The sequence below is a fragment of the Carlito syrichta genome, unplaced genomic scaffold, assembly GCF_000164805.1.
Source record: "Carlito syrichta isolate Samal-C Ts95f unplaced genomic scaffold, Tarsius_syrichta-2.0.1 Scaffold304726, whole genome shotgun sequence".
NCBI lineage: Eukaryota > Metazoa > Chordata > Mammalia > Primates > Tarsiidae > Carlito > Carlito syrichta.
In genome coordinates, this window is record NW_007248822.1 from 69,178 (window position 1) to 80,547 (window position 11,370).

The following is an 11,370-nucleotide window of genomic DNA, read 5'->3' on the forward strand; positions in this document are numbered from 1 at the left end:
ACCTCAGCCTCCCAAAGGCGCGGGATTACAGGCTGAGCCACCGAGCCCGGCTTTGTGTGTTATGGTTAATGGCAATACACAGCATGATGTCTTATTTTGCCTCGATTCTTCATTCATTATGTAACATTTTGTGTTTCCTGCATCTGTTTTCTTCAGTTCCGACTTTCTGGCCTGTTTTAAAGTTTATTTCACATAATCCGTTTGTTTTCTAATTTGTCCACTCCATCACCTAAGGATGTGAGCTCGTGAAATATGTTGCTAGGGAAGACCTAGAAATGTTTTCATGTCTTCTCTCAAACTGAGAATTAGACTTTTAACTCTGGGTTGGATATGCCCGATACCCATGTAAAGAAGTAAAAATGGGGCCCTTTTAGTAACACATAGGACAGAAACCCTCAGTTGAGGATCTCTGTCTTTGTCACCTCTGCCAGGTGGATTCCAAGATCTCCCTGGGCATCGCGGGCATCCTGATTGTGCTTAGCTCAGTGGCGTGCTCATTGGGCATCTTCAGCTACGTCGGGCTCCCCCTGACGCTCATCGTGATTGAAGTCATTCCGTTCCTGGTGCTGGCTGTCGGGGTGGACAACATCTTCATTCTGGTGCAGACCTACCAGGTGAGTGTCATACACTTCCGGACCTTGGCATCTTGCAGGCATGGGGGCTTCAAATGACCGTTCGGCTCTTTGTGAGTAGGGGATCCCATTTCCTTGCCCCTGTATGACTCATTGGTTGTCTGACTTATTCTAAACATTTGGGGACCAAGAATTTTACCCCTCTTTTTGGTAGGCAAAACAGATATAAGGATTTTGTGTGGGGAGGAATTATTTGTTTTTGTTTTTTTGAGTCAGAGTCTCACTCTGTCACCCAGGCTGGGATGCAGTAGCACAATCAAAGCTCACTGCAGCCTCAACCTCTAGGGCTCAGGCAATCCTCCTGCCTCAACCTCCCGAATAGCTGGGACTACAGGTGCACACCACCATGCCTAGCTATGTTTTTTAATGTTTTTGTAGAGACAGTGTCTCACTGTGTTGCCTAGGCTGGACTTGAATTCCTGGGCTCAAGCCGTCCTCCCAAAATGCTGGAATTACAGGTGCGAGCCACCACACCCAGCCGAAAATTTGGTTTTAAATAGTATTTTTTTCCACATGAGTGCAAGAAGGACTAACAAGCTTTTGGAAAATGTTTTGGGTCCAATTGGTATTAAAATGTATCCAGCATAGTGTGGAGGAATGATAGGTTTGTTTTGTTCCAAGATGCCCCTAAAAAAAGGCAAAAGGTCAACACATGACCCACTGCTGTAGAAAGTACTCTGAGTCATCCTGTAGATCCTGCCTGGGTGAAGACTCATTGACATGTGAGAGTGTCGTTTAATGGTCTCGCCACCTGCAGCCAATGCTCCATGTATTTTCCTGATGCACGCTCCAGTTTTTCCTTGAGTTTCTCACCTGGCACCCAGCTCAGTGGTTCTCTGAATGAGTTAACATCAGAACTTTGCGCCCCCCCACCCCCAAGTTTATGTGCCTCGAAGATACGACTGGCCATCTGCCAATCATTTTTCTGTATCCTTGAGTTAACACTAGGCAACAAAGCAGTGGCATTGTTGTTGAGAAATGTTAATGTTGCATATTTAATTTTTTTTTCTTTAAAGAGAGATGAACATCTTCAAGGGGAAACCCTGGATCAGCAGCTGGGCAGGGTCCTAGGAGAGGTGGCTCCTAGTATGTTCCTGTCATCCTTTTCCGAGACTGTAGCATTTTTCTTAGGTAATTTTGCTTTAACTTCTACCGATTCTGTAGTTTGTGAAGCCTGGGAAGAGAAGATGCTGGGAGTCTGAGTGTGCCCTTGGTGTTGCCTTCCTTCTTAAACTTCGTTCTGCAATTAGAAAGTATTATAGAAAATGCAGGACCTTGGGTATCATTTTGGGAACATCTTCTTTTAATGTTGAGTTTCAGGACAGTGTTGATGCTGGGGTGCAGGATGAAAGAGGCCTAGAGTTCACCTTGCCATTTACTCCCTTTGGAAGCCATGGCGGGTGTTGACTTGTGAAGAGGGCATCCTTGCATAGCTGCAGAATCCTTTTCAACACAACACTGTAAGCAACAGCTCCCAAGCCCACAGGCGCCATCTTGCAAGATGTTTGCCAGTGTTTTCAAAGACAGTCTTTCTTTTTTTTTTGAGTCTCTTTTTTTTGAGTCAGAATCTCACTCACCCCGGCTGAAGTGCAGTGGCAAGCTCATGGCCACTGCAGTCTCGACCTGCTGAGCTCAGTTGATTCTTCCGTCTCTGCCTTCCAAGCAGCTGGAACTACAGGCATGGTGCACTGCCATGCCCAGCTAATTTTTAAATTTATTGTCAAGACAAGGTCTCACCAAGTTGCCCCGGCTGGTCTCGAACCCATGGGCTCAGGCAGTCCTCTCACCTTGGCCTCCCAAAGTGCTGGAATTATAGGTGTGAGCCACTGTGCCTAGCAGGGATAGTCTTTCTTCTTTGTATACACAACTCATCAGGGAAGCGGCCTTGTTAAATAAAGAGCAGAGGTTTTTGAATCTTACCCAATACAAGGAGTCAGAATAATCTGAAACAAAAATCAGTACTTCTGTGTTTCTTTCATATGGAGAAATAACTAGATAGACTCCCTAGTGGGGCCGCCTGCCCCATCTCTGAAGTGTAATAAGAAATAAGTGACTGTCCACTAGGGAAGAGGCAGGTTAGAATCACCCAGTCCAAAGGAGACACACCGCCTAAGGGTCACAACCCGAAATGAAGGCCAGGTCCCTCTCACAAGGGCCATTGTAGGTCGTCATAGGCGGTAGTCTTTCAACACAGAACTACTAGCATGTTACTCTTGATTTCCACAAAGCAACATGCTTTTGAAACCTGCAGCCCTTAGAGTTCCTTTTGGTGAACACAGGCACAAAAAAAATATTTTTATGTCTATCATAACAGAGCCAGTGCAAGTATGATGATAGTAGCAGCTGAGACCGTTCCTCAAGGTTGGAGTGACCTTGGTGGGACAGTAGGAGCGGTGGAGATGTGGCACCCTGAGTATGTGTATCCTGTCTAGAAAGGCAGTTCTGTATGGCTGGCCCAGTGCTACGGGGTCTGTTGGGGTTTTGTTTTAAGCAAAGCCAGGACCCTAGATTTGTGTGTAAAATGTCATTGTTAAATATTGACTGCTTTTAATCTTTAAAGTTTGTAAATGCTTAAGTGGGCCAGCATAGTGTGGGCCGAGCAGGAACCTCTGACGCGTGGGCTGCCTGCTTGCACTTTGAGTCTTACCCTCGGACCTGGGACCCTCATTGCTTGCCAGTTGCCTCTTACTGTGACTAAACTGGGAGCTAATACAGTTGATATAATAGCAGGTGGAAAATACTGCCCCTTTCTCCTAGTGAAACTTCGAAGGCACTATAAGAAATGGCCTGTTTGAGTGGCTCTCAAATTTTATTGTGCACGAATTTACCTGAGAGCCCGAATACAGTAAAATTGTGTTGAAGTCTCATTGCTTCTTGCTTAAGTAGGCTGGGGCTGGGGCCCAGGAAGCTGGCATTTTAAACTCCGGTTTCAACACTGTTTTGAAAAGCACTGGGTCACAGCCTCCCCGCCCAGCTCGGGCGTGATGTTGACCTTGCAGCACACCTTCTTGTGGGTCTGGCCTGCTTCGGCTCCCGGCGTCTGCGTGCGCATGAATGTGAGACTTGCAGAGCCCCTGGCATGAACACAAGTGATGAGCTCTTTCCATCTCGCAGGAGCGTTGTCCCTTATGCCAGCCGTGCATACTTTTTCCCTGTTCGCTGGCATGGCGATCTTCATCGACTTCCTTCTGCAGATCACCTGTTTTGTGAGTCTCCTGGGGTTAGACATTAAGCGTCAAGAGGTAAGGTGCCACCAGGATGCCCATGTATTTAATATGAGTCTAGAATCTGGATGAAGAGGTCAGAGCATATTTTCTGTTCCTCTTTGTTCCATCAGAAAAATCGCCTGGACATCCTGTGTTGCATCACAGGTGCTGAGGACGGAACAAGCGTCCAGCCCTCTGAGAGCTATTTGTTTCGCTTCTTCAAAGACTCCTACTCCCCACTGCTGCTGAGGGACTGGATGCGGCCAATCGTGGTTTGTGCCTCTCTGTGGTTTTTCTCTTTCTTCACCCCAAACCAGCTGTCACATGCTTTCTATGAAGTCAGCTTGGGAAGAAGGTTCTGACAGCTGTTAAGTACGTGTACAAAAATACAAAAGCAAGTATGCACCAATAGATAAAATATTTTCATCAGTCAGTTATAAGCAAGAGTTTTTATTTGTCTGGTTTAAGTTTCTATAATGGCAGGTTCACAGACAGTTGAAAAGGCAGTACAGAGAGGGCCCAGGTCCCTTCACCCAGTGTCCTCCAGGGAATATCTTACAGAATTATAATAGCACAATACCAAAAGCAGGCATTGGACGCTGGCACAATACATGTGTATCATTCTGTGTCATCTTATCCTGGGTGGGTTGCTTGCATATAGTCAAGATGCAGACTGTCCCATCACCCCACATATCTCCTTTTTGCTACCCCTTATGGTGTCACCACACACCCTACTCCGTAGCAACCACATGGGAGCTTTTTGTTTTATTTTTGGAGTTGGGGTCCTCTGTTACCCAGGCTGGAGTACAGTGGCACCATCATGGTTCAACACAGCCTCAGTCTCTTGGGCTCAACCGATCCTTCTGTCTCAGCCTCCTGAGTCACCGGGATTACGCCTGGCTATTTTTTTTTTTTTTTTTGGTAGAGATGAGGTCTCACTATGTTACCCAGGCTGGTCTTGAACTCCTGGGCTCAAGCAATCCTCCTGCCTCAGCCTCCCAAAGTGCTGGGATTAGGAACTTTTTATATAGTCGAATGCTGTGCTAAAACCTGGGTTATCTCTGGATTTTCTCATTTGATCCACACGGCTATCAGATGTAAGATGTAATCAGTCTTTTTTCCCCCTGTGTTCTGATGAAATAGAAGTGAGGAGAGGTTCCATGGCTCACCCACCCCTGTCCTCCCAGGAACTCAGACTCTGTGCGCTTTGATGGCAACCACTGCCCTGTGCTCCCTGATGTCTTAGCATGTCATTTGAACTTGCTTTTCAGTTTAGAAAAGTCCTGCTTTTTTGTGCGTGTTTAAGATCTTATTTCTGTTCTTAAGCTCTTTATTGCACTCAGTGATTGCTGTCTTGCACTTTGCTTTTCATTTCAGATCGCAGTATTTGTGGGGGTTCTGTCGTTCAGCATCGCGGTCCTGAACAAAGTCGAAATTGGCTTGGATCAGTCTCTTTCGATGCCAGATGTGAGAGGCTTGCTGTTTATTTCAGCTTTTTTAGCTGGTGATGAATAAATCTTTCGAAACTTGCATGTGGGTGTTGTAAGTTAACGCCTGCTTCTAAATGCAGATGGTGACAGCTCTCTGATGTTAGAACTGCCCCAGAGCTCTGCCGGTGTGGACTCTCACACCCTCTGGGCACAGCCACAGAACAGGCAGCAGCCAGTCTCAGGAGGTTACCTTACAAGGTGCCCCATCTGTGGGACTTGCAGGAGGAGCCCCCCTGGGGGGAGACTGGCTGTGGCGGGAACCCCAAGTCCAGGCTGGCAACGTCTCAGCCAGGAGCCTCCTCTTCATCCTTTTAGGCTCCTTGTCTTGCGTAGTTCCTTCAGTGTTCATAGTTCCTTCTGTTCTTTCGTCTTTCAGGACTCCTACGTGGTGGATTATTTCAAGGCCATCAGTCAGTACCTGCACGCGGGCCCCCCTGTGTACTTCGTCCTGGAGGAGGGGCACGACTACACATCTCCCACGGGGCAGAACATGGTGTGCGGCGGCATGGGCTGCAACAACGACTCCCTGGTGCAGCAGATATTCAACGCGGCCCAGCTGGACAACTAGTCAGTACCCCTCTGTGGCTCCCCTCCCGTCGAAGCAGCTGGGAGGGGCATGCGGCCAGGGGGCGGCTCGGGCCTGAACTCTCTCACTGAAAATAGACTTTCTTGGAGAAGTTTTTATTCAAATTGTATTTTAAATCTATCTTTACTTGGTTAAAACCTAGGAAAGGACTCACTAACTACCTGATACTTTGAAGGTTTTTCCCATTAAGTGCTAGTGTCGTTTTTGTTTTTTGGGGTTTTTTGGGAGCAGCAGCTGCAGAAAGTAGAGGGAAGCAAGTTAAGTTTTAAGAAAAAGTACTGAACGGAAGGCCTCCTCTCTGGAGCAAGTCCGTGATGCACGCTCTCTCCATCTCTCTAGCACCCGAATCGGCTTTGCCCCTTCGTCCTGGCTCGACGACTACTTCGACTGGGTGAAGCCGCAGTCCTCCTGCTGCAGGGTCTACAACATCACAGAGCAGTTCTGCAATGCTTCGGGTACTTCCATCTGCCTTTCCACATCTTTCCCCCTTTTCTGGAGAAATTGAATGTTGTCATTTAAAAACCATTTGCACTTTGCCTCGGTTTATACCTGTCTATTGTTATTTTTTGAGTTGGAGTCGCACTCTGTTGCCCAGGCTGGAGTGCAGTGGCCCAGTCACGGCTCTCCACAGCCTCAACTTCCTCAACTCAGGCAATCCTTCCACCTCAGCCTCCCAAGTAGCTGGGACTACAGCCACGTGCTACCATGCCTGGCTAATATTTTGATTTTGATTTTTGTAGAGACGGGGTCTCACTGTGTTGCCCAGGCTGGTTTATACCTATTTATATACCAGCACCGGGTCTCATTCCCTTTGTCACCATCCCTTTCTTCTCACGTCATTTCTGTCTCAGGTCCGAGAGGGAAGTCTGTACAGGGTCCATGTTGGGGACTCTGGCTTCCAGATTAGCTTTCTTCTTCTGTCCTGATGACACCGACTACCTCTGGATTTGTGTCTGGCCTTAGCCTCTTAGAGGCATGCCTTCCTTTGTTTATCATTTGTCCATGGTTTTGTGAGAGCATTGATGTTGTCCTGGAATTTTCTTAAAAAAAACCTGGAGCACTGGGCTCCAATAATACCAATCAAGGTCATCCCTGAAGCCTCAGGGGAAAAGATGTAGTATAGTTTGCCTAAGATGAAACAGTATTTCCGATTAAACTGAAAGTCACTTGTGGCTGAAGCCGTTGAATAAGGGGACAGACTCAGGGAAGCAGTTTCCCTCATCATCAGTAATGCTGGAAGCCTGCCCTTCTAACAGTTGGCTCCTCCCTCTCGTCTCGCCAGTGGTGGACCCCACCTGTGTCCGCTGTAGGCCTCTGACCCCAGAGGGTAAGCAGAGGCCTCAGGGCGGGGACTTCATGAGATTCCTGCCCATGTTCCTCTCGGACAACCCCAACCCCAAGTGTGGCAAAGGGTAAGTGTGCTGAGCCCTTTCGGATAAATGTCCTTGGCACCGTAACTGCAGGAGCCAATGGGGAGAGGGTGGGGGTAAGGCATGTGTAGGAAAGTCCTCTCCCCACCCCACCTGTCCCGTCCTTTTGTGACAGGAAAGGAACCAGAAGTGCCTCTGCATTCATTTGATCCCTCCTAGCTGGGGCACTCCTGGGCATCTCATGCTTCTCTGTGCCCTGGGCCCCTGGACACAGCAATGAAGCCGGAGTCCCGTGCACATTCCTGGGGGATGGGGAGAGGACGAGCACACTGATGATTCAGAAACTGCAAGAACGCATTCTGTTTGGTTTTGCTGGTGGTGTGCGGGACAGTATCTTGCTTTGGTGACATCATCCCAGATTCTGGCTCGGTTCTGTAGCCTACCGTGCTCCTTGCCAGCCGGTCCAGGTGTGAGGCGGTGGGCTGTCTTCCCCCCACCCCTATCCAGTCAGGCAGCCGTTACCCACAGGAGCCAGATGCTCTGGCCTGGAAATCATGAGGGCGACAGAAGTCTCTGTTGGTTTGGAAGCATTTGTAGGCAGAAGATGAGTACCCACATGTGTGTTAGGTAAACCTGGACATACCTGTTCCTCATAAGAACACGTTTTCCCAGAGTCATGTCAGTTAATCAGACATACCATGTCTGTGTTTTGAGACCTATACTAGGTACCATGGGACAGCTATCCCTAAAATAAAAATAGAAGTGAGTCCTACAGCATGGTTTGCTTATAGGCTGCATGCTTTGGCCTACATACAGCAAGGTGAAATGAACTCAGTTTTCATGAGCACAACAGGCCATTTCTGCTTGCCTCCAGTGTGTCAGTGTCATGCCGTCACCTCCCTGACACATGTCATGTGTTGTCACACAGCCTGTGAGGAGGTATTGTTACACCCAGCACACAGAAGAGGAGACTGAAGCTCCGAGTGGGTTTGCTCAGGGATAACGTGGCCTGTAAGTGGCAGGGCTGAGATTGACTCCGGGCCCCACGCCCTTGGCTGCCTCCTGTTACATAACAGGACTGAGTAAACACTGTGTATTTGATTACAAGTCGAACCAGATAGAAAAACAACAGAGCTATGCACCAAAGAAACCAAAACAATAAAGAGAAGCCGTTCTGGGAGAGACCCCTGAGCCACCAGCGTGTCCTCAACAGGAGGCCTTCACCCTGAGCACGTGGCTAGGCATGGCCTCTGAGCCCAGGGTCGGGTGGTTCTGCTGTACCCCGAGTGCTTGGCTTCTGCGGGTGTTCCACAGGCAGGCATGTCCTCTGATGCCCGTTGACTCTTCCTTCAGGGGCCATGCCGCTTACAGCTCAGCTGTTAACATCCTCGGCAATGACACTGGGGTAGGTGCCACGTACTTCATGACCTACCACACTGTGCTTCAGAATTCCGCTGACTTCATTGACGCCATGAAAAAAGCCCGGCTTATTGCCAGTAACATCACCGCCACCATGGGCCTCAATGGCAGTCATTATCGCGTGTTTCCATACAGGTAAAGCCTGGGCTTCATAAGCGAGGGTTTCCAGGGAAGGGCCAACACCTGGGGGCTCCCAGGTGGGATGCTGAGCCTCGGCTTTGGTGCTGACCACCAGCTCCATTCTGAGCCCAGGTGAAGTATGTCACGGAAATGGCATGCTGGGGCGGGGGCAGAATCTTGAGCCCCTACCAAGGCCTGGGGGCTAGAGGCACAGAACTTGACCTCTGTGCTCCCCGACCTGACGACCTGCAGGAGACATGCTGTGACAAGGCAGGGGGTGTGTGGAGAGCAGGCTTCACAGAGGGGCTGGGCCAACGCTTTTGGCCAGCCACCAACCAGTCCCCCCGAATGCCAGTTATTTGGGACAGGGGCTTCATGGAGACTTTTCTTTTTCATGTTGGGTTTTTTCTTCCTGGCAAGAAAAGCATTCTGTATGAAAGACTGGATTTGGACATTGTAGAAAGGTTGAAGAAACAGGTGATTTTTCCCCCCACCCCCATGATCTTGCTTTTAAAGAAGGACAGCATGTTTTTCCTTGGAAGAACTTCTCAGAGTGGGTATCCTAGTTCCCAGAAAGAACTGGTTAACTTTGCCAAAAAAATAAATAAATGAGCATTTTCTCCTCAGACCAGCACAGACCCCACTTGGCCTGAGGTATTCTCAGGGTAGATCAGGATTTGTTTTGGTTTGTTTTCTTTTTTTTTTTTTTTTTTGAGTTGGAGTCTCACTCTGTTGCCCAGGCTGGAGTGCAGAGCAACTTCCTGGGCTCAGATGATCCTTCTGCCTCAACCTTCCAAGTAGCCAGAACTACAGGCATGTGCTACCACGCCCGACTAGTTTTTTATTTGTTGTAGAGACGAGGTCTCACCAGGTTGCCTGGGCTGGTCTCAAACACTCGGGTTCAGGCAATCCACTCGCCTTGGCCTTCCAAAGTGCTGGGATCACAGGCTGAGCCACTGAACCCGGCCTGGTTTGTTTTCAGTGCCATGAAATACTCTCTGTTAAGTCTCTATAAAGTGGCATAGGTTGGGCCTTTATATAAATATGCATGTTATATCATCATAAGGCCCCTCTCTGGGTGTTAAGTGGCCATTAAGGGTCCTGGGGAATCACTTCAGGTGAGTCTTGCGAACATCCCAGGAGTCCTTCTGCTCGGGATGTCTCAGAGCATCTCACAGCTTTGCAGTGGTGGCAGGATGAGCAGTGGGACACCAGGAGTGAGAGCAAGCTCTAATGGGTCTCCCCCTCCTCTCTAGTGTGTTTTATGTCTTCTACGAACAGTACCTGACCATCATCAACGACACGATCTTCAACCTGGGCACGTCCCTGGGCGCGATATTTCTGGTGACCATGGTCCTCCTGGGCTGCGAGTTGTGGTCCGCGGTCCTCATGTGTGCCACCATCGCCATGATCTTGGTCAACATGTTCGGAGTCATGTGGCTCTGGGGCATCAGTCTCAACGCCGTGTCCTTGGTCAACCTGGTGATGGTGAGTCCTCGCCCACTCTCATTTGTCCCTGGCTCCTGTGTCACTTAAGCGAATTGTCTATTGGATTCCACGTGAACCCTGAAGTGGAGTAAAATACCAAGACTGGCCTTGGTCCTGGCACACACGGAGGCGGGTGGGTGCGAGGTGCAGTCAGGACGAGCCCTGGAGGGAACATCGAGGGGGCGACTGGGAAAAGTGCATTGAGGGTAGTTTGTGCTTAGTTCAGATTTATCCTCTTTTGTGCCTTTACTTGTAACTAGACCGGAAGAGTCCATTGTACCTATCACAAAAGAAATGTGATTCAGGGTCCAGCTCTTGGGTGCTCTATCATTTATTATCTGAAGGGATTGCAGAAGCATGTTTTATTTAGAAAATTACACCCCCGGGGGGTTCTCTGACCAGCTCCTTTTGCCTCTCATACAGTTGGCTTTTGCTATTTAGTAGTTTAAGTCACGAAGATGTGAGCAGGTAAGAAGTATTCATGGAAAATAGAAACAGTGCATCTGTATTTAAAAATGTAAACCCCGGGCCTGGTGCTGTGGCTCACACCTGTAATCTCAGCACTTTGGGAGGCCAAGGCAGGAGGATCACAGCCCCAGAGTTCGAGACCAGCCTGGGCAACATTTCTACCAAAAAAGGCAGTTGGGCATGGTGGCACATGACTATAGTCCCAGCTACTAGGGAGGCTAAGATGGGAAGATTGCCTGAGCCCGGGAGTTCAAGGCTACAGTGAGCTATGTTCATACCACTGTGCTCCAGCCTGGGTGAGTGACAGAGTGAGACCCTGGCTCTTAAAAAAAAAAAAAAGAAGGAGTCAGGCTCAGCCTGTAATCCCGCACCTTTGGGAGGCTGAGGTGAGTGGATTGCCTGAGCCCGCGGGTTTGAGACCCGCCTGGGCAACTTGGTGAGACCACATCTCTATAAATCAAAAAATTAGCTGGTTGTGGTAGCACGCGCCTGTAGTTCCAGCTACTTGGAAGGCTGAGGCAGAAGAATCACCAGAGCCCAGCAGGTCGAGGCTGCGGTGACCGGGAGCAGCCACTGCACTCCAGTCTGGGC

The 11,370-nt window shown here is 49.1% G+C and overlaps 1 protein-coding gene across 1 annotated transcript in view; it reads left to right on the forward strand.

Annotated features, from left to right (window-relative positions):
* NPC1 (NPC intracellular cholesterol transporter 1) overlaps positions 1–11,370 on the forward strand; it is a 54,282-nt gene that overhangs the window by 39,311 nt on the left and 3,601 nt on the right. Inside the window, exons 13-22 of the mRNA XM_008060773.1 lie at positions 432–614; positions 1,649–1,763; positions 3,747–3,874; positions 3,970–4,110; positions 5,216–5,305; positions 5,705–5,895; positions 6,254–6,369; positions 7,197–7,326; positions 8,638–8,838; positions 10,080–10,311. Coding sequence (XP_008058964.1) covers positions 432–614; positions 1,649–1,763; positions 3,747–3,874; positions 3,970–4,110; positions 5,216–5,305; positions 5,705–5,895; positions 6,254–6,369; positions 7,197–7,326; positions 8,638–8,838; positions 10,080–10,311 — 1,527 coding nt within the window. The remainder of the gene's footprint in view (positions 1–431; positions 615–1,648; positions 1,764–3,746; positions 3,875–3,969; positions 4,111–5,215; positions 5,306–5,704; positions 5,896–6,253; positions 6,370–7,196; positions 7,327–8,637; positions 8,839–10,079; positions 10,312–11,370) is intronic.